General features: G+C 30.5%; 1 protein-coding gene and 1 non-coding gene across 8 annotated transcripts; both read left to right on the top strand.

The window, feature by feature from the left end:
• The first annotated feature begins 865 nt into the window (after nucleotides 1-865).
• Nucleotides 866-27460, top strand: ClC-a (chloride channel protein 2). Of its 7 annotated transcripts, none has more exons than XM_088184993.1 (20): nucleotides 866-966; nucleotides 18718-18868; nucleotides 18938-19060; nucleotides 19629-19757; nucleotides 19911-20044; nucleotides 20104-20260; nucleotides 20922-21010; nucleotides 21107-21228; nucleotides 21301-21402; nucleotides 21470-21572; nucleotides 21638-21769; nucleotides 21838-22000; nucleotides 22066-22296; nucleotides 22356-22459; nucleotides 22531-22650; nucleotides 22724-22804; nucleotides 24427-24523; nucleotides 24673-25001; nucleotides 26401-26667; nucleotides 26739-27460. In XM_088184993.1, the coding sequence occupies exons 1-20, from the start codon at nucleotides 910-912 to the stop codon at nucleotides 26907-26909; spliced, it is 2862 nt and encodes a 953-aa protein (XP_088041119.1). In that variant the 5' UTR covers nucleotides 866-909; the 3' UTR covers nucleotides 26910-27460. The 7 variants fall into 7 exon arrangements, 4 of the variants coding, with proteins under 4 accessions (XP_088041119.1, XP_088041121.1, XP_088041118.1 ...); XM_088184995.1 differs by having other exon boundaries at nucleotides 21529-21572; XR_015809425.1 differs by lacking the exon at nucleotides 24427-24523.
• Nucleotides 10196-10312, top strand: LOC148235643 (U5 spliceosomal RNA). The gene has a single exon (XR_015809472.1). It is a non-coding gene; the product is annotated as a U5 spliceosomal RNA (small nuclear RNA).
• Nucleotides 27461-27807: the final 347 nt, after the last annotated feature.

The raw sequence follows: 27807 nt of genomic DNA on the forward strand, positions 1-27807 counted from the left end.
ATTGAAAATATCAAAGAAGTATACCAATAATAAAAAGGCTATTTCGGATTTTTTGGTTCGAGGAGGATAAATTGTTGCGGAAACTTATTTCTAATATTTTTGTTCACTTAGGAATGTTGCTGGAGCTAAAAATGGCACACTAGGTATGCTTATCGTTCACAGTATACGGCTTCTGGAGTATCATTATTCATCTCAGAGAGCCTGAAAACTTTGGATTCGACACCAATATCTATATTCCTACCGATAGAAAATCATGTGTACTGAGTTTGGTTCAAATTGCTCCAGGCGTTCCATAATACATATACATACATATACATATTTATCCATTATTTTAAATATAGATAGAGAACTAATTCCAACCTCACAAAAACTAGAAATTGAAAAACAGTAAAATTCAAAGAACTCTAGTTATTCAGATAATAGTCGCCGACTTATACCATATCGTTATGGTTTAAAACTGGCAATAAAATTTTAAATTGTTTATAAAAGCGTTACGTAAATTGGTCTAGAAAATTTAATTGAACTAAATATCTACTGCACACATAAGAGTTTTTCTGAAAAACCATTAACCATTAAAATTACTAAATAAATAGTGTTAAAAGTTATAAGTAATTTGTGTCTAAATGTATGTTTAAATAATATTTTTATTTTCATTGTGTTTTTTCCGCTATTATGAAACAATAATAATAATATTTTATTAATATATAAATAAAAATCATTTAATTTTAATGAATAATAAAAGTAAAATTTAATGTTAATTTTTTTATTTACTGTTTTTAAAATAAATTTTTTAAAAGTTTTATGGCGAGTGCACATGCGGATGCATTTCGCGCACTGGCAACACCGGCGGAAATAACAAGTTGTCAGTTGTACTCAGCTGTTGACGGGTGAGGTTCTGCCGGCTTCATTATGGCGAATCCAGACACTTCGGATGAGGAAGGCGGACTCGGTTATCAAAATACTTTGGTAATTATCAATATTCATATTTACTCTTCCGACCTTTACATTATCTGACATATTTCCATACAAAAAATGCTTTTTATTGACACGTTTGCACAATTTATATCTTCGTAATTAATTATCGCATATTATAAACATAACATATGCACATTCAACATTCAACTATCAACTATCAAGATTAAACTTTTTCATAATCTGAAACTGTCGAAAAAATTACGTTAACAAGTCACTTTCTAATGTTACAAGGATTTCCAAGAAACGATTGTACAAATAAACAAATTCGTTTCAATCAAAATAAACTAAAACATCGCACATGAGTCATAATTCATGATTCAATAACATGATTATCGATACCTTTAAGTGTCTCTTGTCTTTTTCTATTATCGCCTATCTTTATTGTATTTATATGAGATATATATATATGTTTCATAATAAACAATCGAATAACTGATATGTTCATTTGAATTATACTATACTTTTGTATTTTTTACTCCATATATTAACTAAACTTTGAGCATTAATATTATTTTTAGTATGCAAATGCATTCTACACATAATTTAAATATGAATGTGTCATTTCAGCACTTTGCATGTTATGGATTAACGAATGTCTAGCGTCACTAGTACAGATTATTCACACTTTGTACCAAAAATGTATGAAACGGTACGTAATACATGTCCGACCGTCGATCTTGTCTAACATTTTCAAAGGAAACTGACTTCGATTGATAAATGGTCATAATCTTTGCAGTGGAATGAATAACCTCATTCAATTTACATATTATACTGATTATGTTTTAGAGCATGTGCGTAAAACATGTCATGGTTGACGTAGAACAAAATTGAGGACATAATGGTGATGACCCTTGTCCGCTGTATCAACCTGAAGGGAGAGGATCGTACGAGTGTTCTTATCTAATTTGCAATAATTATATAATATCTTCACTTGATGGATGAACAGCATATCAAGGGGTCATTTAGAACGAGACTAATGCTCGCTCAGTGTTTCTGTCTAATGATAATGACCAACTTTCTTGTTCAAGTCTTCGTTATATTATACATTTTACATATATTTCAAAGACTATATTATGTAACAAGATAGCTATTATATCTAAAATAGATACAATCAGATCTTTGTAAAAATATATAATTATTATATCTATTTGCTGTTTGATGTTTGAAACTTGGCAAAGGGATTTACATACATAAATTTAATCTATTATAATATTTTTATAAATACATACAATCAGAGATTCTCAACCTTTAAGAAAATATTGAAACTACAATTGAATATGTATAGATTTGACAACTATACAACAATTTTGTATTTTTTTGCCATAAAGATATAATTTATATGTGAGCTTACATATGTATTATATATTCATTTTACACAATAGTGTCATTTTTAAAAAATCATTGATTGTGTAATTTATTATGATGATATTAATTGCCCATTTTTTGTATATTTAATATTCAAACTGCAATATTAGCAGCGATATATTTTTTTAACATAGATTTTTCTTTTATTTAAAAAAAATATTGCGTCGTTGTAATTGTTTGTAATACATATTGCTTGTTGACATTTTACTTCAATACATTTTTGGGTGTATTGATTCTCGATATTCCAATAATTAATGATTCTAGAACAGAAAAGATTTATTTTTGAATCGAATTGTTACTGAAGATGAGAAGTGGCTCCTTGACTTTAACACACGACGTGGTTTGATGCCAATCGACCCTCAATTCCAACCCCGAGAACAGGATTACACCCCAATAAGATAATGTTATATATTCGGTGGGATATAAAGGGGATAATTCATTGTGTTATTGGATTATATGCAAACAATTACGACAGAAACGTAGTGTGCTCAGTAAATTCGTTTAAAAGCGACTCAGATAATAAAAAAACACCTTCTATTATAATTTAAAGAAGGGTAGTTTTATACCAAGACAGCGCTCGCCCTCATGTATTCAAGAAGTCGATAGAAAAATCAATGGATTTTTTTGCGTACTCCTTTCTCATCCACCGTATTCTTCAAACATTGCTCAAAACGTATATTTAGATCCCTGCAACAGAAAAAAAAATACATACAGCATGTCTACATCAATAAACGATACAAATATAATTTTAAAAATCGCTGATATTTTTGTGTGGTTATTTGATATATTGATACACATTATTTGCTGAAAGCAGAATCTGATGACTTTACCTATTTTTAATTGGTTCATATGAAAATTCGTGACGTGTCTGAAAATACACATATCAAAGGGCTTTCGAGCATTTTCGACTAATTGACACGTGCTAATGGACTCTGTATCAAATGTCCGATGAAAAAAGCATGGCAGTTTATTTTTGGTGATGGCTCAATTTGCGTTGTCCTGGTGGTTTCTCGCGTTAAGAGAGCAACGGTGATTTCCCATGTGTGAGATGACGACGCAAATATAGCCCTTGGCATAGTTAGCGGTCTCAATTTGCACGCTTAACATTCTGAGAAACGTTCGAGCGATGACACCTCGAACAGGAGCGATGGTCACTTGGCGACATCGATAGGTCAGTCAGGCGCATTGATAACAAATATGGAATTTTAATTATCAGTATAATGACGCACAATAGTGTCTAGTTCGTATTGTTTGAATGTACTATTTAAAATATTTAAAAGGCCGACAAACAAAGTAAAATTCAATAATACGCAAGTGTAGCGCAAGATTATGAGCTTGAAGCTCGAATTTATGAGCGCATGCGTAGCGCAAAAAACCGTCGACAGACATATATTGTAGTAACTAGTTACTACAGTTGTTTTTTAGTCAAAAATATTAAAAGTATCAAAAGCTTTTTCGATATCGAGCTCAATTTAAATTTTAATAAATAATATTTTAATTTGAATAACTTTCAATATGTTTTAGCCAATTATTATAAATTCAAAATCTGCAATTCTCCAACTCGTGTCTGGTTGAAATATTATTTTTATAATGTTGAATTATATACATTTATAAAATAGTATTTAATCGGCTTAAGGAGTTGTCCACACAAACTGTAAGTATTTAAGAACCCCGCTTTAAATGAGATTTACTAAAACAAATTCGACCCATTTAGTTGAGTGGTTAAAGCCTCGTTACTTTTTAGAAGCGAGCGATTAACGCCACTACAGCTCGACAACGTGTGAATAAATTGCCAGGGGAGTTAAACTTTATTTGTGTCGCTTGAAATTAGCGCGATTTTTTAATTAAAACCTAGCTATTTTAGATTTCGCTCAAAATAGCAATTATTTAATATAATAGTCTTTTGTTGTTGTTAATCAAATATAGAGTTACATTTTAGATGCTGCAATAAATATATATATATATTAAACCCTTTGTTCCATGGTAAACTATAATGAAATTTCTATATGGCTTAATTAATTCCTTATTTTCATAATGTTGCATATTTGTACTAAAATAGTTTAAATTTGATTTTCAATATATATTTATTATTATTTTTTCATTACTATATAGAGAAATATTTTTCTGACTTAAAAAAAAAATTAAATTAAGGGTTAATTTTATTGTATGTAATATAGTGATGAAATGTAACTGTATGTATTTAATTTCGTAAGTAACGGCTTTATCAACAACGTATTTGTTATTTTTGAAATTTGTTTATATGTAACCGTATATATTCTTTCCCTTTTCATAGCAACGGCCTTAGCAAGTAGCGTAACTACCGCCCGGGCAGCCTAAGCAGCCTCCCAGAGATCCGGGCACAGTATCATATCTTAAAAATAAATCTATGATACACTATTTATTGTTTCCTTTAACTATATCATCAGGTCTTGAAAATAAAAATCATGGTTTTTTATCATGCCATTTTTTAAATACGTTTATTTAAATAATATAAACAATTGAATAGACATACTAATTATATATAATATTACTGCTTTATAACCATTTTCATATTTTCAATTAGCTATTTGCTTAATTTAATAAAAAATAAGAATATAAAACAAAAAGTTCATGGTTAAATTTAAGGAAAAAATTAAAAAAATATCATGCCATGATATATATTATTGATACTGAAGTCCTTGTGTTTTTTGATGTATTTAAATTATCAATTTAAATGAACGCCGTTATGTCATATGAGATTTTTTAGACAGTCTCTAGCATCCCCTTGGTATATACAGTGAAATATCTTTGTAACGAATATCGAAATAACGAAATTCCCAGTATAACGAATCTTCAATTTTTCTCTGAAAAATTTATACAAAATGTTTTCATTGTAACGAAAACTGATTATTTTTTATTTTTTTCACTATTTAAAAAAAAATTAATAACTAATTTATAAAATATTACATACCTATATTATATTAGCTGTAGTACAATTAGTAAGAAGTTTATATCGAGAGTCTTTTATCCTCTATCTTTAATTTTAAAATGCTTCTTTTAAAAAATCATGGCAAAAAACGGTGGGTGTGAATAAGTTGACAACTCAAGATGCACGAAAATTTATATTAATTTTCCTTCCGATTTGCTCCGACGAGATCCGTCGCACACGGCGTGACAAGGCCAGAGAGTTTGTTTTTTTTACCGCGAATGCCGCTTCTATATACTCTCTGTTCTGTGGGTACAATCTATTCCTGCGAATCCCTGTACTCGTCTATGAAATTCATCAAATCAAACCATGATGACAAAATTCATGATTCAACACCTTACGGAGTTGCTGTGTACAGCCCTAACAAACTATGCTTGGCAAAACAAGTCCAGACCTACAAATTCAATAATTAATTCACTATTTAATTTTAATTTTTTTATTTGTCCGTTTGCTGTTAAAAATAGTATGCATCTATACAAATATATTTATGTAAATATAATTTATAACTAATATTTTTTGATTCCATCAAAAAAAAATTATCGCGTCTCCGGTCTTTGAGATGTGGCTCGTACTGGCATGAAGTTTGACCATCCCTGGTGTATAGCATGCCGCATATTATTTATTTAAAGCTTTAAACCACCATCCTTGATCAATCAAACAGGCTAATGGTTTCATAATAAGTTTTGAACATTTCCTGAAAGTATCTTAATTCCGATCAATTTCATTGTAATGCCTTTTCTTCGCTATCCTATCTTAAAATTTTAAAGTTCTCGAGCGTGCACTCGTCTCGTATATCGCGCGCATAATCTGAGAGGATCGCGATATATTACGTGGTGGAGTTTCGAAGTTCCATACATGATTTTTCCGACAGAGAGCAGAATCAAAGTCGGCCGGAATACTAAAATTGTCGTTACACAATACGTGAGTCGCGAACAAATTGCGCCCGTTCGTTTTATGAAATTCAACTTTGCCAGGGCAAACTCTCGTAAAACGGTCCTCTCTGTCGAGATGGATGACTGGGAAAAAATATATATGAAAAACACGCTCCCTTTGAGAGAGCATAAGGGAAAACTTTTTACGGCCCGGTCTCGCGAGGTACTTTGGACATTTATTGAAAATTATTTTTGCATACCGAGCGAGCGAGATGAAAAAAGCAATGATATCTTGTAGTTAAACTTTTGAGATGGCTGTTAAGACATTGTGGGATTTTTCAAGTGTCTGTACTTTGTGAAGGTTGTTAATGTTATGCGCGTTTTGTGACGGCATTAAATCAATCACTTTAACACACATAAATCTTATCATTATTGTTATTACAAACCACAAAACAGATTATCTGCATTATTTTTTCTATGTTGTATTTCTACCGCTTCATCATGATTCATGACATAGACTTAGCTGTTGTAAAACACTAGAAGTCTTTATAATATTTAATAACTTAGCTTTCAGATTCTATCATATCATCATCATCAGTGTGTTGAGCGTGTTACATAGAATTATGATTTTATTTTAAATAAAAATTATTGTAAGACGAAATTTTATTCTTTGTATAGAAGTAAATTACGTTACCAAGATATTATTGTAAATATAAATATGTATATCGATGGCTTAAAGTGTAAATTTGCTAACTCCACTTTTGGGTGAAAATAACTCATAAAATTGTTATCAAGAAAAATGAGATATTATTTTATTTTCCTATTTTAAAGTTGTCTTATCTAATTTTTTGTTTCTGCTGTAAATTAGTCAAATATTAAGTTATCAATTTTACATTTTAATATTTTAAATACATATGTGTAATATTTACGAGGATATATCAGGGGCCAATGTATACCCCGGTTCGGAACGCTTGAAACTTTTTTGTCTTCCTTATGGTTTTAAGTATAATTGGCGCATATTACATATTCTGCATAACTGACTTAACTAAAAATATATAATAGCTTAATTTCATGTTTTTTTTGAAATAGCTGTTTTTGAGTCAATTGCTCTTTAGTTTGGTATTGAACCAGGAGAAATATTTTTTATTTGGGAGTGACATTTTTTCTTAAAATATTTATTTATTTTAAAAAATATGTATTAAATATGAGCAGAAAAATATAGGATATGTTATTAGGTGTATTTTTAAGAATATTTTAATGCCGGAAGAATTTGGTAAATTGCTGTAAAAAAAGTTTTTATTTTAATTTTTATATTATTTTTTAAAAACATTTTTTGCCTTTTTTACTTTTGTCTCTATGATCTTTTTAGGTTTTTTAAATTTTTACATATAATATTATTTTTTAGTATTTTTTTTATTACTATTTTTAAACGCTTTTAGCTGTTTAATTTTTTCTCTACATTTTTTTAATAACTCCCATTTTAAAACAAGATTGACGAACTTTAGCCGAAATACTTAAGTGAGCTATTTTTAGAACAAGTTAATATCAATATGATTAAAACTACTGCAATCATCGTTGCTTCGTTTTTTTTTGTATCCAACATAAATGACAAAACATGTAAAAATCCCATTTTTTTATATTGTGTCGTACTTTTATTTCTATGTTTTGAATACCTTTTCCTGATTAGCTTACGAACTACATATTTACAAGGGGGACCCGACAAAGCCGCGCCGGACAATCCCGCGCCGACTAAGCCGCCCCAACATAGCCGCGCAAGACAATCCCGCGCAATACAACCCCGACATTGCCGCGCAAATCAAAATTATAAAATTGAATAAAATGAAAGAAAATGATTTTTTTAATTCTAATTATTTTGTTTTGTGGACAGCTCTATCACTAGTGATTCACTTTTTGAACAGTTAGTCATAGATTGGATGATGCTGGACAGTTACAAAATATACCGAAATGAAAATAAATCAATACAATATCATTAAAAAAAAGTTAGGTTGTTTGGTTCTACAGTGAAATCGGCGCGAGCGGTAGCGAGACGCCTCCCTTTTCCTATATATATTTGTAATTATTAATAAATAAAAACCATGTTATAAAATGAATTTTGTTTTGACTTTGCGCGACTATGTCGGCGCGGGATTGTCCTGCGCGGCTTTGTCGGGGTGCCATTTACAAGAGCTATTTTTAGAAAAAGTTTCATATCGATATTATTAAAACTATGAAAATAATCGTTTTCTCAAATTCCGTTATATCCGAATATTTTAACTCACAGCCAGTCAGTTTTTACAAATGTGGAATTAAAAACTTGTATAAAATTGTATCTGAAGATGGAGATTATTTAGTAGAATAATATTTTTTTTTGGTAAAATACTTTTCATAAAAAAAGCGTCCTTTATTTTGCCTACCCTTAGTATTACTACGTATGGAAAAGTTGAAATCATATAATTTTACTAGGATCTGCCAGATAAATTATATTTTCACTGGCAAAAATATATATCTACCGGTGAAAATGTATTCCGATATAATTTCACTGAAATGACATATTTTAAAAAATATTTATGGATAACCCGAGAATTTCTAGCTTAGAATCAGGAACATTTTAGATTTTTCCGGGGGGGGGGGGTGCATATAACATAAACAGAAAATAAAAAAGATTTTCAATTATAATTTATTTCTTAATGCGGGTTACACAGTATTTCATTAAATGGCATGCATTTTTTTGGCCAAATTCAAGTGGGGCAACTGGCCGCCAGGATCATGCGATATAACGCACCTAAAAACCAACATCCGCCATTTAATTAATATTATTTTTCATAATTAATGAAATAAATGTTCCATTAACAAAAATATCCGAATCTATATTTAATTTTTTTTTCAATTTAAAAACAGAAGTTTGATCAACTTTTATATATGTATCCTTCAGTATGAACAACGTATCGCAAAAATCTATTATACAACTAAAGAACTACTCTTGATTAATAAATAATATCCGTAAGTTCTATTCCACTAAGAATCGTGTCAAATAGTCCTTGATTCGTCTGTAGCTCGATTGTTACACAGTAATTTAAAAATAGATACTCTTATCGAATACTAGATATTGTATTTTATGGATTGGGATCAGACCTTCCAGATATTTATTTATAAAGTTAATATGACATTGTGCTGCATTAGTTAATACATTTTATTCTAATGTCATATTATTCACACTATATCATAGCATTTCACTCGTGCCACATTTCGGCCACAAACGACACTTCCTGTCCGTCTCGTCTTAACGCTGTGTTCAAGTGCTGTGTCAGCCTGCCATACACCAATTATGTACACTTTGTTTCTCTTGATAAAGTTTAATATGTCGGTCATTTTGGCATTTGTGCATCCTGTCTAGCAGCCGAATACCGATTCGATCCATCCTCTATCATGTAGTGTCACAATAATCTCAACGCGTGGCACTTCCTTAAGTAATCAAGTTACCGCGCAGCGATAATTTTTTGATTCAACACTTTTTTTTATTAAAATTTAGCATATGGCCTTCGAATCCTGCATGTTCAAGTACCCAAAACAAAAGTGTCACTATTTTTTTTAATTTTTTTTAAGAAATAAGCAGTTTGGAAACTCATACCATTTTTTCCTAAAAATTATATTTCAGTTATAAAATCACATGATAATGTTTTTTTTTTTATCTAATACATATATCTTATAACTTACTACTCCGTATATTTTATATATAATATCGGTTTTTAAAGAAAAATCATAAAATTTCTCACTACCGGTTCTTCATAAATAAATAGTATAAATAAAATACACATAGGGTCACGAGACAAACGTTTGGGAGCCACATAAATATAGATTTTTTTATTTTAGATTTACTTTTTTTTTATTTTTTTAGTAAAAATTATTTATACAAATTGAATACTTGATTTTAAGTAATTTTTAATTCAGCCGCCTAGATGTCACTATTATGTTTCGCTTTTCTGGTTCGCTTATAGTCTTGGTTTTATCCCCTCATTCTTTACTCTGGTCTCCCTTCAAAACGAATAAATCTTTCGCCTTTTACTAAAGATTTCCGTGGAGGGGGGCACTCGAACGAATCTTTACAATTTTTTGTTGCCTGTCCTTCGGGACGGGTCTTTAAAATGCCACAATAGTAGAATTACCTTGCTGTGGAATCACAGATGGCTTAAAAAATCTCAATATAAATATAACTACTGCTACAAGTGGAAGTCAGCTTATTATTATTATTATTTTATATAAATAAAATAATTCGATTTTTGACATTGATATTTAACCCACTATTGATTATATGAAGAATTAATTTCAATTATTGTTTGATGCATTCTCAGTTATTGTTTGAAGAATGCTTATATTCTTAATATTTAGATTTAGTTATTTATTTATTTTACATAGTTTATACTGGACGAGTATAAAATATTTCCTTAATTACTTAATAATTATAAAATAGATATAAATATTTTTTGCAATCTGTCTTTTCATCCTGACATTCAACAATGCTTCCATCATTAAATCTCGCGTGGGTGAATCGCCCATTAACGATTCATCAGCACAACTGTAAATCAATATTTTTCCTCTTTAATCTTCCAGCCGATCTCTCCATAATCAATTTACTGGACAATTGTCGTATTTCTCCAGTCTTTACTTGTATTTCCGTCTTGTAATTTCTACTTATTCCTCGCTAATTTTAATTTTCAAGTCTTTGTGAATATGTTTGAGACATACCACGAAGCATCCAATATCACTTTTAACGTTTTATTTTGAAACCTCTGAATTATTAAGTTCGAGTAGCTAGTTGATCCCCAGAGTTGAATACCGTACATTCAACTTGGCTTAACACATTGCATACCAGGGATTATTACTAAAAATGCTTATTTGGGTAAATTAGAACCTAAACTTATTTTTTTAAACCATCATAACTTTCTAATAAGCTAACGTTTTAACGTCAAATTTAAAATACAGTTTCGTAATGATCGTTTTTTTCTATTCACAATGGTAAAATCAGTAAACGTCAAAGTGTGGATCGCGTACCAATAAAAAATTATGTTAAGAATCATTAAATATACATATTTAAAAAATAAATACGATACAGATTATGATAAAATAATGATGAAATATTTTTACTTATTTTCAAAACAACAAATATCAATCTTTCTGATCTCTAAAATCAATTCTTTATTTTTAACACTTAACGGTCGATTTACGCGACGATACAACTTTGATACTGTTGACAGCGAAAAAATGTTGATCCTAGTTTCTCATGCTTCATATCAATAACAATGATATACTTCAGTGGCTCTCAACCGGTGGTATGCGTAGGTCCAAGTATTAGCGGCAAACTTCATATTGGGGATTAATGAATACACTCGAATGCCTTAAAACCTTTCCGAATGAATTCGTGCCAGATGTTTGAAAATATGCTTACTTCTCCGAAAATCGAAAGTATTTCATTTTATTTTGCGATTTTCTATTACCCTAACCGGCCGGCGGTTTTATCTTTGCATTGGTGATCTAAGAACCCGCTCCGATAAGAAATCGGCAGAATGCAAAATGTTTTAAGGCTATATATTTTTTTTAGATAATACAAAAAGGTTTTTTATTATTGTTTTTGTAAAGTAGCAACAGGTGTTATTGACAATTGTCTCACGATTGTTATTGACAGCTGAAGGGGCCTTCATTTTTTTTGTTAAAATGATTGAAAGATACAAATTCTGAGCTGAGCTCGAAATTTTGACTGAAAAATTATATAATCGTAGAAACCAGACATTGATGTCATTAATTAAATATTTGCAAAATCTAGAATCTTTCACCAGTCGAGAAAGGAATGACTTCTTTAGTTATTCTTCAAAAGCAGAAATATGTAAAATAGGGACAAAAATTATTCGCCGATTATTTTATTTTATCCATAAACAGTTTTATTTAAAAATCACTGAAAAGCATATCCAGCATCGTTATCCTAAAAAAATACTTTTTTTAATTCTCTATGATATCTGATATAGTTAATCATTTATATTACAACGTTATTAATTATGTTACGTCGATTTGTTTTGCACATAAATTTTCAACGTGCAACAAACAGAAATACAAACAACATTATTTTCATGATTATTATTCAAACTTTTGAGTAAAAATATTTAACCATATTTTTTACCTCTGCTCAATCTAACAATTCCGTTTTTTTAATAGAAAATTGTTATTATTTATTCCAAAGAATATTTCAGTGAAATAAATATATTTTCCTCTAGACAAATTCTCAACTGTTTCAATGTAAGATTTTTTATTTTCAAGTAAAATAGTGCATAGCTTTTTTATACTAAATCATAATTTTTGTATATTACCTTTAATGTTGTATTCCTTAATCACTAAAATATTTTCTAAACAAATAACAGCAAGTTGGTTTTCCTATATGCACAAAAATAATAATCGCTTGTACAAGAATTTCAATTATTGCTTTTGTTAAATGATTGATATTTTCGTGTGTGATTTTCTGTCTTAATTATTTCTCAGTAAGTGGTTCCAAAGTTCGATGCCCGGCAGTAAATACAGAGTCCATCATAGGTCACGCTACTTTTTTTGCGTACAAATAGGTTTATTTTGTCATCAAAATTAGGGTTGCCAAATTACATCTGCACATATGTAGGCCTAGGGCTTTTTTTTAAACAAAAAAGGTGCCGGAAACCACTTTTTGTCGAGCGTTTTACTAAAAAAAATCATATTTAAAGCAGCATTTCCTATGCCACGAAGAGCATTAAAAATTAAACAAAATTTATTGATATGAGAGTGTTGATTAAAGTATATTCAAACCGAATTTTGGTCAATAGGAGGGCGCAAAAACAATTATCACTTCTCTGAAGTCAAAAATTCACGTTAAAAGCAATAAAATCGTGTCGGCGCCGTCGCAACGGCGCACTGCAACGGCGACGGCACGATTTTATTGCTTTTGACGTGGATTTTTGACTTCTGAGAAAGGATAATTGTTTTTTGCGCTCTCATATTGGTCAAAATTCGGTTTAGATGTTCTACATTTGATTCTCACTCATTTAAAATCTTTAAAAAAAAAGTAAAATGAAAATAATGACGTCATATTTACGTAAAAATAAAGAAATGAAATGTTACGCAGACTGTCAATGTTTTATAAACATTAAAAATACTGTAAAAAAAGGTGCCGGAACGCCGTTCCACCCAGTGGCGTAGCTATGGTGGGGCGAGGGGATATATATATATATATATATATATATATATATATATATATATATATATATATATATATATATATATATATATATATATATCCACGAATAGCAAGAGCTTAACAATAACCAAATAATTATTTTAAGAAATGCTGATTTTTTGACCATGCAAAAAATGTATAGGGGGGGGGGCGGCAATTTTAAGGATCGCCCCGGGCACCACATACCCTAGCTACGCCACTGGTTCCACCGCATTATATGACAAAAAAAGCCCTGTGTAGACCAATGCATAGCATTATGCGAATTCTTCAACAGTGAGGATTATTATTTATTTATTATGTATGTTTCATAAAATTTGAGTTGTGAACTATCTTTTGGAATTATGGGGCTAAAAAAAAAGTTCACTAAAGATAATTAACATAAAATATTTCACGAAAAGCACTATTAGACCTATTAAAATATATTTTTAATTAAAATAGTCTTTTTGTTATAAGGAGCATTATCATATAGCATTTCGTAACATACGGTCCGCCTGGACACTGAAAATATCGATCGCCAAAAGCGATAACAATTGTTTTATGTTGTGTCAATAAATATCGATAAACCTGGTAGCTTGACCTATCGATCTTAATTATAAGACCGCAAACTTTTTGCGATAAACTTTGAATCTGGAGACTAAGTAAAGTCGCCGAGTTTCTTAGAAACTTTCATAACCATCCGTAAAATATAACATAAATTTAGTGGCATCAGTAAGCTTTATCGAGACTCACAATAGTTCACAAATCAAGTGTCTAAATATACATCGAAACACGGAAGCAAAATATGAAAAAATGTGTCTTCGAAGCCAATAAACAACATCAACTGGTCAAGAGAAAGAAAAACAGACACTTCCTAATAGGTATTTCACGGTCAATTATACAAATCAATCTAAAAAAATATCTTTAAAAATAATCATCAGGATATTTGTGATAAAGACAAAAATATGATAATTTAAATATTTCAAGTTTATAATTTGTTATGGTTGAATTGAGGCAAAAGCACAAAATAAGCATAGAGACATCTAAATGACAATATATAAAATATTTCAATTTTTTCTATCAAAAATTGCTATTTATAACAACGTTTTTTTATATTATTTATCTGCAATATGCATGTTTCTGTTGATGTTACTTTAGTAAAAAAAGCGTTGTTTTTTAAAACAACGCTTTTTGTAAAAAAAAACGGTGTATTTAAATATTTAAAAAAAATGTGTACACCGGTGCTCTTATGGCATTCACGCTCACAGTTAACTCTTTGAGTAGTGAGCTAATTTATACACATTTGCTATTTTTTTATTATTATTCATCTGAGCATGAGTTAATTTTACGTATTTTTATGTAATTATTTATGTTATTTATTTATTATTATTTTATACTGCATTTATAGTAAAAAAATAAAAAAACAGTTTTATTTCTTTGATTTATTTTACATATTTTTTATATATTATTCACTTCACAGGCTCTGAATATATTTTTTATAAAATAAATACTGTGAAATCTCTTTGTAACGAATACAACTAACGAAATTCGCAGTATACCGTATCTTAAATTTGTCTCCGAAAAACTTTCATACAAAATGTTTTCATTTATATAACGAAATATTTTGATCCAAATTTGAGAATAATATTAAGATTTCACTGTATAAAAAATATTTTTTGTTATGTTCTTTAATTTCTTTTTATTATTTTTTATAAAAATCATTTACATTAAATCAAATCAAAATTAAAAAAAATATTATTTCTTCAGTTATATATTTAATATATTACTATTTTACTTACTTCAAAACAGTCAAAGATTGACCACCGTACATGTACGGCGATACTGCTCAAAGGCTTAATATTTATATAGTGCATATAATTAATAATTATTATACGTCAAAATTCACTTTAGTAACTAATTTAAAAAAATAATTGAAGTTTCAAAATAAAATAGTTTTTAAATATTTTTTTTAATTTTAATTAGCTACAATTATATTAAAAAATATTGCCTGCGCAGTATAACACAATAGCCTAAACTTTTGGGTAGCTATTATTTTGAGACAAAAATTTGTTTATTTAGAACGATAATCGGCGCCTGGGTAGTCAATGTGTTAAAAATATTGTTATAGTTATGTACTTAGATAGCAATAGTCTTTGTATTATAGCAAACGAGCCATTTATCATCCAAATTTATAACTTGGTGCAATAAATAATGAGTCCTTTGTCTCAACAATGAATAACTGCTCGAATTCTTGCATATGGCGATAGTTTATATGGAATTTCCATTATATTCTCTTTGCCGACGATGCCAATGAACTGTTATTCTGAAATTTCAATACAATCCTTTATTTTTGTAGTGTATTTGACTACATATATGTATAATATATTTTTTCGTCATACGCATGTGATTTCATCAAGAATCTAAAGAATGAAACGATTTCAAGGTTTGTACATGCAAACGGAACTTAATACTCACACACTACCGTTTTATGTTTACTGTAATAATTTCACGATTATCGCCGACCGCGTCATCCATCCCGAACAGTGGTTCTCAACCGTCGTTATCGTTATAAGACGTAGGGTTTTCCTCTCGTAGGAAACGAGGTCGTTGCGTTTTATGGCTGGATATCTTGGAACTGCGCGGTTATAAAACCATTTCTGTCTGTCTTTGCAAAAAATAGTAATATTGTATATACATATGTATGTAGCGAAATTCACTATAACATATTCACAGGAAAAAAGACGTTAAAATAGAAGTAGTAATAAAAAAAAACATTTTAAATTCAAATAATTATATTATGAAAAAATGTTCACAACACCTGGTGATCAAGTAAGGTGTAAAATTAAAAAAATTAAACAAATATCAATGCTAAATAAACCGAATCTCATATCTAGTATAAACTTGTGCCAAATATGTCATTTTTTTATCCAGGATTGGATTGTAAGATTATTTGATGTTTTAAAGTTTTAATAAAAAAAATGTTTATAATTCCTGAATTAATTGTACTTAAAATCACACAAGTGTTTTGTATTGTTTATAAATTATATTGAAGGATGAAAAACAATCATTATTTTATAAAAATGTGCATTTTATGTATTACGTGCCTGCGGTTTTGTATTAAATAAATTAAAATGTAAATAAAATACATATATGTACACAATAAGCAATTTTATTGTATATATATAACATAATTTATAGTGGTGTTGATATGAGTTTAATATTTGTATGTCAACTCTTACATAAATAAATAAATTTAAAAAAATATTCTGGGCTGTGCAGAGAGTTATTTATCATTCTTTATTTGATAGCTGCTCAATTCCTTGAAATTAATTCAATTTACATGTAGCTAAAGCAGAAACGGCCCTCTAATAAAAACTTGTGACCCACCACCAAAGTTATGCTTTACGAGGTGTTTGACACAAAAATAGGAAAACTGTAGTCCGTAAGATCCAGACTGGTAATTGAGAGGCCACGGGCTCAGATCCCCGCAGCAAGCTCGATTTTATGTTTATAAAAATTTGCTATTAATAAAAACCTGATCTAATTGCAAAGTGACATCTATTGACTGTAAATTATAATATATATAATAGTTTTTTAATTAATTAGGTCACAGACTTCCAGACATTCAGTCTGGTGGTTAATACTTATTGTAGATGTTCTGTATGTCTGATTAACTTATGCAGTTTATACTGATTTACCCCGCTGTGACGCATTGGGCTTACGCTTGTCAGGTTACAGCAAAATATAAAAAATGTAGAATCTAGGCATGCCAGCTGATTTTTTGAAAATGCACTCATTAATTCGCATTTTGCACTCACAAATTCACGCTTTCTGCCCATTTTAAGTGTAACGGAAATATTTAATTAATTGATATTAAACCACTGTGAAACTTAAGACGTAGTAAAAAATCAGAAATATCAGATAATAAAATAAAATAAATAAAAATAACCGTATAAATTAACCGACTCTAGTATAATTGTTAGAAAGAAGTAATAAATAACATTTTTGAAATGCAGAAGACATTTGCAGGCTCGCATCAAATTAACTTTCCCTCCTCACACACAAATATAACAATTTTTTGTATCTTATAAAAATGGATAAAAACAACTGACGGATTTAAAATGAATTAAAAATTATAAAATATGCATTTAAAAACAATAAAACTAATATTTTTGCTATTTTGTTGATAATGCACGCCCCCACTATGTGCGCCGGCGCTGAAATAAAAGCCCAAATAGGGTATGGTCGTGTTTGTTAATGAGCTGGCTGCCTATGTCTAAAATTTGACTATGACTAAGGCTCAATAAACACTAGTTTTAACTGCGTTTTGCTAACTGAGTTAAATCTTTCACTTGTATTAGTATTATATAAGTTGTATATTGACTTTCTGAATATTCATTGTATAATAAGACACACATGAGCTTATAAAACTGTCTTGAGAATAATTTTTAATTTTTTTTTTAAAAGTATATTGTAATATCAGAAAGTTAAGAAAGGGTGTTATTTAACATATAATTATTTTGAGAGATATGTGCATTCAAATAAATACTTTGTTCCATAAAACGAATTGTTTGTTCATTTATGTAAGGTAAATCTTTGGATTTTTTCCTCGAAAAAGGATTTGTTGCAGAGTTATTAATAAGGTGTTCACTGTCCTGACCAATACTCGCTCGTTCGCACCTAATCTGTCCAACAGTAATGCACAAATAATTCGTTTTAAGGAGCAAATATTTTATATAATGCTCATTTAAATTATTGTCATCGTTAAGAAATGAATCTTACATAATTGTATAAAATAACTGTAATTTTTCGGATGACGCTCCGTCACATCTTGCAAATTGACTATATGTTTCTAAGTTACTCACAGGTAAACTGCTGCATAATTTTGTGCGCATGGCATTGCTTCAGATTCAATTACTATCTTGATTTTAAATATAAAAAAATCGTACTGCGTAAACACGTACATATCTATAATGTAATAAAGAAATATAAATATTATTAAACCCAGCTTTATTTTATTTTAATCTCACTTTTTACTCTTAAGCGTATTGTCTGTTTAATGCAAAATCTACATATTATTTAAAACTACTTTTCCACAAAGATCCAATGAGGGCAATTTTTTCCAATTAAAAGCATCTTACCGTCCCAGTTTGCTTCTTTGTTTGCGTTGCTTTATCGCTGTACTAAAATAATTTTAGATTATCTGATATCACACGATAACCGGAATCCACTTAATACAGTCGAGAGTAATCTCATTGATTATAACTTTTACTTAATTACACATTATTAAAATGTTATATATGAATTTTAAATAGATGTATGGTCGCTACACGAGTGATCTCGGTAGCGCAGCCCGTGAAGAATCCAAGAGACTAAGAAGGTTAGAGAGGCGGAGAAGAAAAGATGACCGAGCCCGTAAGAAAGAACTCTCGGCGACTAGATCAGGAAAATTCACTAAAGCACTAAGTATATTTGTGAAATTTATGCTGAAATATATAATTATTCATGTGCTAAGATATGCTTTGTTCTTTTCAGGATATTGTTGGAGTCATACTTTTGCACGCTTGGGTGAAGATTGGGTGTTTTTAGCGCTTTTGGGTATCATTATGGCGCTTCTCAGTTTCGTCATGGACCGCGGCATATCAATGTGTAACAACGGTATGTATACAATGGTATACACAATATAATTTAACGACCGTTAAATAAATGAAACTATGATTAATGTTACTATCGTTTTAATGCATTCAAGCTGTTGTATAATATTGGTACGTAAAATATAATATTTATTATTTCTTACCATAATAAAAGTAATTCGTTGACTACAAGATGTCTGTATTACATATTGTAAATTATTTGATACATAGACATCTATGAGCAAAAATTAATCGGTAAATAAATATAGCGAAGCTTAAAACCTATAATAAAATACTTGGTATTTCACTTGTAATTAATTATACATGAATCTGTGTTTTTATATGTATACATACAAATATAAAAAGCAACTTCATGGGTAGTGGAAGAGGGTCAAGATGTAGATCAAGTGCAAGAAGTGCGAATAAGCTATTAACCCATGTGGTTATACATCGCCACGCTTTATGCGTGAAACCAAATATGTTTAATTTGAAGTATTTAAAAAAATGTTTTTTTTAAACAACATAAATCGAGGGATAAGTGTATATGTACGTAAATAGTATCAATAAAATTTTATTTTATATTTATGTTACAGCAAGGATATGGATGTACCGTGATATAGCTGGCGATATAGTTACTAAATATTTAGCCTGGGCGTCATTACCAGTATGCCTAATATTGTTTTCTTCGGGATTTGTTCACATTGTAGCACCACAAGCAATAGGTTAGATTTTAAAAAAGAAACAAAATATCTTTTTCCTCGGTGCTCCACCACAAGCAATTTCCTCTTTATCCTGTTTTTCTCAATTTTTTTCCAGCATCCATTCTCCTTCATCAATTTTCGGTCCTCTTCAAATAAATATAATTAATAATTTAGGTTCTGGAATCCCCGAAATGAAGACGATATTGAGAGGAGTGCCATTGAAAGAATATTTAACGTTTAGAACGCTCGTAGCCAAAGTCGTCGGATTGACTGCGACGCTTGGGAGCGGAATGCCATTGGGAAAAGAAGTAATTATAATAATTGAGAACATAGTTAAAGTGTGATGTTTTAATAATTTATGTTTCAGGGTCCGTTTGTGCATATTGCATCTATGGTCGCTTCGCTACTCAGCAAACTAGTCACGTCTTTTCAGGGTATTTATGAAAATGAATCTCGAACTAGTGAAATGTTGGCTGCGGCTTGCGCCGTCGGCGTCGGCTCGTGTTTTGCAGCACCAATTGGAGGTATGATTATTTAAGGGCTTATAAATTAAACAAAACTGTTATGAATCAATCAGATTCATGAGAACATAAATATAATATTCAGACTTATATTTGTGTTTAATTGCACAGTTTTGGTGGATCTAAATTGTTCAGCATCATAATAGGACTACCAACCTTGAGGTTTAGTTTGTGCTGTGATAATCGGGGAACAATTAATGAAATTTAAAATAATATTTTTTTTTGCTATTCAAGTTGATGAAAGCATAGACATTGCTAATTTAACTATTTAACTTATTATTGCGTTGTATTTACATAAGAGATGAAGTTAAAAAAATGAGTGGGGAAAAAGCTAATTTAGAGCCAATTGCGTTATTGTTTAGCTTCACTTTTAATACAAAGCCTAACTTTCAAGTTGTGGTCAACCTTCTGATAATTTTAATATATGTGTATATACACAAGGCCATTAGTATAACCTATCGAAGTTTATGAAAAAAACGGTTTAAAGAGTTTTTATGTTGTGGTAATTGATGATAATTAAGCCTGCATGAATATTGTGTATATCTTCTTATGTACTGTTAAACAAAATTTTTGTTGTTGCAGCTTTCTAAATGCCATTGTTAAAACTCTCACAATATTATCTAAGAAAATGATTTACATATTATACTATTTTAAAATTTTTTAGGTGTTCTCTTCTCCATCGAAGTAACAACCGTTTACTTTGCAGTCAGAAATTATTGGCGCGGATTCTTCGCTGCCGTCTGTGGCGCAATGGTTAGGCAATCATATCGATTCATAGTCCTAGCACATAGATTAGCTTCAGAACGTTGCAATTTCTTTACAGAAGCATCATTATTCGATAATTTGTAGGTGTTTCGTTTGCTCGCCGTTTGGTCCGGTGGCGCTCATACCGTAACGGCCATGTTTCCGACAAACTTTCCCATGGACTTTCCGTTCGATCCTCAAGAACTGATTGTGTTTGCTTTGCTAGGGTGAATATTACATTTAACAACTTATACAAACACGCAAATCGAATATAATGAAGACTATTGTAATACATTCAGGGCTTTATCTGGTTTGATTGGAGCTTCGTACGTCTGGATGCATCGGCAATACGTAATGTTCATAAGAAACAGTAAAAACATCAATCAATTTCTTCAAAAGAAGTAAGTATTCAGTTGAATCATTTCATAAACGACTTGATCGAACCATCTAATTTTAGATTTTTTTCAGTCGTTTCATATATCCTGGAATAATCGCATTAATCGTAACATCTATTACGTTTCCATCAGGACTTGGGCAGTACATGGCAGCGGACTTAACGACTCACGATCAAGTCAGTTCATTTTAATACAACTCTAATCACAAATGAAGTATCTAATCATGACTGAAACATTACAGGTAATGAGCTTATTTGCAAATTTCACTTGGACGTCTCACGATTTAAATGTAGATCAAATGGAAATAATGAAACATTGGAGCACCCCTCATTCTGGTTTATTCGTGAGTCTTTCTGCGTTCATGGTTTCAACGGTTTGTACTCAATTTGTCTATATTTTTAACTTAACGTCAACAGTTGAAACATTATATTTTATGCATAGTTTCTTTTAACAATCCTGGCATCGACGATTCCTGTACCGGCCGGCGTTTTCATCCCAATGTTCAAAATTGGCGCGGCCCTTGGACGAATTGTCGGCGAATTGGTTCACATCATGTATCCGCAAGGTCTCAGATTGGGCAATTATATTTCTCCGATATTACCAGGTATTTTTTATATTGATCTATAAGAATCTTGTTATTCAAGATTTTATTTTAGCGCATATTTTAAGGTGGATACGCGTGCGTTGGAGCAGCTGCTATATCCGGAGCTGTAACTCACACAGTTTCTGTGGCTGTTATTGTGCTTGAAATGACAGGTCAAGTCACACACGTCATTCCTTTAGTAGTGGCCGTTTTGGTGTCTAACGCTGTAGCATCATTCTTCCAACCGAGCGCTTACGATTCTATAATATTGATCAAGAAACTGCCTTATCTACCTGATTTGCTCACTGGACATACAGGTATATTCAATTTATTTTTACATCATAAAAACTAAATAATAATCATGTCACTTTTTAAGCAATGTACAACATGAACGTTGAAGACTTCATGGAGCGTAACGTCAAATACATCTGGAATAAGATCACATATCAGAAGTTAAAGGATATTTTGAAGGAGAATAAAGTATTTTATTTTAAATATCAACGATAAAGAATCTATAGAATATATTATTAACGTTTTATTGTTCATTTTAGCATTTGCGTTCTTTGCCATTGGTCGACTCTCCCGAATCTATGGTACTCTTAGGATCGGTGCAACGAGCCGAATTGGTCAGATTGATTGATAAACATGTGGGTCGTGAAAGAAGATTACATGTTTGTATTTATTTAACATTTCATGTGCTTTTTGTTTTATTATAATAATCTAAATGAAGGAATTCATCTTTAGGTGGCAGCACAGTGGCAACAAGAAGCAGCCGAAAAGGCTCGCGAAGAACAAAGAAGAAAGCGAAGACCCTCTCGCTTTGAGGTTGTATTTTTTTCATAATATAAACAAATCAATCACTGCAGAATATGCTTCAGTCCAATGCATCTACAACTTTTTTGTATATTTTGTGATAGCGAAAGTGTTCTAATATTAAAAATAATTATATGAAATCTTAACTATATGACAAAAATCTTCTTATATAGTGTAAATAATATAAATAAACACTCAGATCTATGTGTAACGCGTAAAGTTAGTCTCGAGTGAAGTATTATTTTTATTAATAATTTAGAACTTGGCTATTTTCATATTTTTTTTCATAGATGTCTACATATAGCACCCTAGTAGTATTTTGATATATTAATAATAATTAAAATATATTTGAACACGTATATATGAGAAATATGCCTTTGGATGTATGTGTTAATATTTTTAGATACAAAATTTTCAATTATAAATTATTTTTAATATTTACCCCTCCAATAACATGGTAAATTGTGAACGTGCTATTTGTGTGTATGTAGTTGGGGGACTAGAAAATACTCATATAATTTTTTGCAATACGTATGTGTGGTGAGATATCCTCCCCTTGGCTCGCTCACACATAATAAGTAACAGGCACCCAAATAACGCGCCCCAATTTACTGTGTTATTGGGGGTCTATTGTATTTATTCTTATAGTCTTACATTAGTCTCAAAGTCAAATAGAAGATCTGGTTGAATTCTTGTATTCTAATGACTTCTTAAAAGCACCTGCTTTTTCAGTCTTTTAAGGGACATATCGATACTTGGTGTAGCTCCGTATGGTGCGAGTTTCGCTAAACTCTCGTTTGTTCCAAGTCGGAAGCGAAGTGCCAAAGTTCCTGTTTTCGATCCAGGGCGGAAACAGACTATTTGTTATTGTCTACTAAGTATCAAGTTAGACTATCCTTTGCGTAACGAGAATAATTAATCAATCGTTTTATTTAGTAAAAAAAATACTGAATTCGTTCAGATCAAACTCAAAAATAACTACAGTGGTACCTCGGTTTTCGTTGACTTCGGTTATCGTCGATTTTTTCCGAGAAAAAATTGTCTTAGTTTTCGTTGGTTGCCTCGGATTTCGTCGGCGTTAGCTTACCAGTGTTAGTGTTTTTGTGCTTTTTTTTATTGATTGCGAGTGTTAATACATACTACAAATAATTGCCTTGGTTTTCGTCGGTTTCGGATTTTAACGATTGTTTTCGAACGAATTATCGATGAAAACCGAGGTACCACTGTATTTCAGACTTGAATTATTTTACTCAGTGTGCAATATATGTATGTATGTAAAGTGGGCATATTTTATGTATTTACGAGACATTTATTCAACATTTTCGCTGGTAACCTTTTTTTAAGATCCTTAACCGATTTATCACTATCACAATTATGGCAACTATCTCTTTTTTAATATCCATCGACTTTTTAATAGGTTATTGAAGAATCTCGTTTGCACTTTGAACTTTTTTTGTACATTTAGTAATTTTAAAACTATAGATAATCCAATTTTGTTAAAAATGTGACTGAAGCCTCTTCTGCAGTGACTGATTCACTTATGAACCCATTGACTCACTATATAAAGTCTTAAATTTAAAGATGTGTTGGTTGAATTGCAAAATTTCTTCATATTTTAAATAACGTTAATATAGGTGTCACCGGCGCCTGACATTTTAAAATTGCAAGTTCCCGGATCTCTTAAACACGGAACGTCCACGATGAGCACCGACAATACTGGTTTATTACCTGGTGAATTTCATATTTATCTATCGCAGTGGCACTATTATTACACTCTTATCGCTTATTCACCGAATCGATTCATAACCATCTGCTTTGTTTTCTATCGCTTATTTAAATAAACTCAACCATGCAAATATTTTCACTAATTCACTTTTCAGGCGCACTCTTCAGACCCAAGTCGATCCTCAAAAAGACCAACTCGTTCACTCTGATGCGCCCTCAACTGTCTCAGAGCGCAATGACGTCGCCGACGAGTCCCATGCCTCATTCTTCGGTGTACAGCACCGTAACTGGCGCCGAAAGTAGGATTAGGATGGCGTTTGATGCCATTTTTAAGAAATCCACTACACTACAAGACGTGAATCCTGATCCTGAGAGCGGAAATGCAGATCCTGGAAGTCCGAGCGATGGCGCCGATGAATACAGTCCTCCGCCTACACCTATGAGTACTACTAGAAACACATTGATCAACAAGAAAGTGCAGTTGGTAATTGTTTATCCATTTTAAAAGCACATAATTTTTAAATGTACCATGTAACTCAATAAAACGTCTATTTTATCATAAACCATTAGGCACCTGTAATGCATCTCAATGTTTTTGATTGAAAATTTTGAACTCCAGATTTGAATTCTATGTCTATATTAGTTTCAAAATGGCTTTTTCGGTATAAGTTTGTGTATTAAGGTATTGGACAAATTGGGAAGTTTTTTATTGTTAGATGGATTTCTTAAGAAACATGTGGGAATAAACCATTTTTGAAGAAACATTGGCTGTCATAATTGTGATTATATTGACATGAAACTTGCTTTAAAAATACACTTTGTAAATATCCTATTTAGTTTGTCAGTCAAGCTGATCTCCCAACTTGTTTCAAAATGAAGGCTATTTCAAAAATTCAAAAACTCCATTAAAAATAATCTAGACAAAAAAGTAGAGGTAAAAAATATTCTTCTGTCGTTAATGTTTTATTAAACAATTTTTGGACTCGATAACTGCCGTAGCTTAAATCATATTCCCACGAAACTTATTCTTCTTTTAAATATCTAGACTAAAAGTAGATCTTAAAAATATCTCAGCTAAATTCGAAAGCTAGTCTAATACGCATCTTGTCTAAAAATGGCAAGTATTAAAAAAAATTAAAAATTCGTAACCTCGTTAAAAAATATATTAGAGAAAAAAGTAGAGCTTTAAAATACTGTACAATAAAAATTAAAATATTTTTTTCTTTTGAAGTTTTAAAAATATGTTGTTTCAAAATGGCAACTATTAAAAAAAATCGCAATTTGTTAATAAACTTAAAAGAAAAAATTAGAAATTAAAAAAAAATATGTAATAAATTTAAAATAATATAAAAATTAAAATTAAAACTATTTTTTTTATATACTGAAATCTACCTAGTTCTTGCAGCCTTTGCCGGGTAGATTTTTTTTAGTGTGTACGGTTTAGTACTGTAGTGTTGCTTTTTCAACATTAGTCTTAAGTCACCATATTTCAAAGGCCTTTTTATGAATCCAAATCTTATATAGCAATTCTCACCATACATAATAGTGCAATGTTCGGAGTTGAAACAGTAACGCGAGTTGTTTTTATGAAGCTTAATTATGCACTACCTATTAATAAAAATATCTCTTAAGTGTAGTTTTTGATAAAATTTGATTCTGTTGATCTTATCAGATATTTTCAAAATATGAGTATTATTTTAGAGATGACGCTATCCCATTTTTTATTCCCAATTATATGGTACCCTTCACCGTGTAACTACAAACAATGTTTTTATTGCTCATTGCCTTGGCATCCAAAACTAAGTTTTGGAGGATCTAAATTCTTCAGCAGCATAAAAGGACTACCGCAATTAATTTTTATAAGATTATATTTTTTATTTTAGCCTGGAGAAAGAGTATGTGATATGTCAATTGCCGAACAACGCGCTTGGGAACAAGGAGAAATGTCTCAACCTGCCGATTTCATGAATATGAGAGACACTAAAAAAGCCTCTGGAGACGGTTACGTTTGCCGCGTTGATCCAGCTCCATTTCAACTAGTCGAAAAAACGTCATTGTTGAAGGTCCATTCGTTATTTTCGATGGTCGGTGTAAACATGGCGTACGTGACAGCTATCGGTAAACTTGTCGGAGTAGTCGGATTGAAAGAGGTAAATATAAATTTAAAATTAAGCAAATATAAAAGGATTTAATGCATAAATAGTCATTTGTTATACTTTAGCTTCGACGTGCAATTGAGGAAGTCAATAGTGGAACTTTTGTTCAACCGCAACCGCCACCAGTGAGCGACGAAGAGTCGCCATCGTCGATTGTTGAAAAAATTCCTTTGGACGATAGTACAATACAAACCAAAGAAGAGACTGTACCTCTTGCCACAGCACAACACGAATAGATTTAAATTTTATAGATCATTGCTAAAAGACAATAGTAACTTAAGATTAATTAAACCAAACAGAATCTCTTTAATTGAACAAGATAATAAAGTATATTGGAATTGATTCAGTATTATTTTAAACAATTTTTAATACTTTATAAAATACAAAGAGTGATAATCCAAATGTTTAGTTTAAGATTTCTAACATCAATATATTTATTATAAATGACGGTCGTTTATATTAATGTTATAACCATTAATGTGGTTAAAAATATGGTTTCACTTTATATATTTAGTTAAAATGTTGACGTGTATATTCTTTGTTAGTAGTCTGACGTCTCAAAAGTTTTTATAAAATGTGATTTAACAAAAGTCTATTTTAATCTAACGCAAAGGCTGTTATTATTTTATTGTCGTAGCTTTAACAAGACTGTCGTTGTGTATGTTGTATTTTTAATAGTTGCGCTTTAAAACATTCCGATTACGATAAGAAATTTTGGATAGTCAATACTTATGTGTGTAGTATAAATGTTTATGCGAGAAACGTTTAATAAATTATTTCGTTTTAAGAGCGTTTTATTTTTTTATATGTATTATTCGGCATCATTATAATTCTCTATTAACATTTTTTCAGTCATCCCTACAAAAATTTTGATCTTTTTTGCTGTCGCAAGAACAAGATTCTTATGTAAAATGACATAAGAATTGAGTTATTAAATTAATAGCAATCCCCTAAATAGTCGATTTTGCTTAAAAAATATAATAAGAGAGTGGAGTCTCTTTGATCTCTGATCTGCTCGTTCTTGTTTATCTGAATAACGCTTGGAGGAATCAGAGAAAAAGCAGTTACTGATATAAAAATATATTACGTACGGTTGAATCCCGTATATTTATCTAAAACACTTATAATGAAGCA

Source organism: Plectrocnemia conspersa, unplaced genomic scaffold (assembly GCF_051122295.1).
Source record: "Plectrocnemia conspersa isolate PC_06_02 unplaced genomic scaffold, ASM5112229v1 ptg000004l, whole genome shotgun sequence".
Taxonomy (NCBI): Eukaryota; Metazoa; Arthropoda; class Insecta; order Trichoptera; family Polycentropodidae; genus Plectrocnemia; species Plectrocnemia conspersa.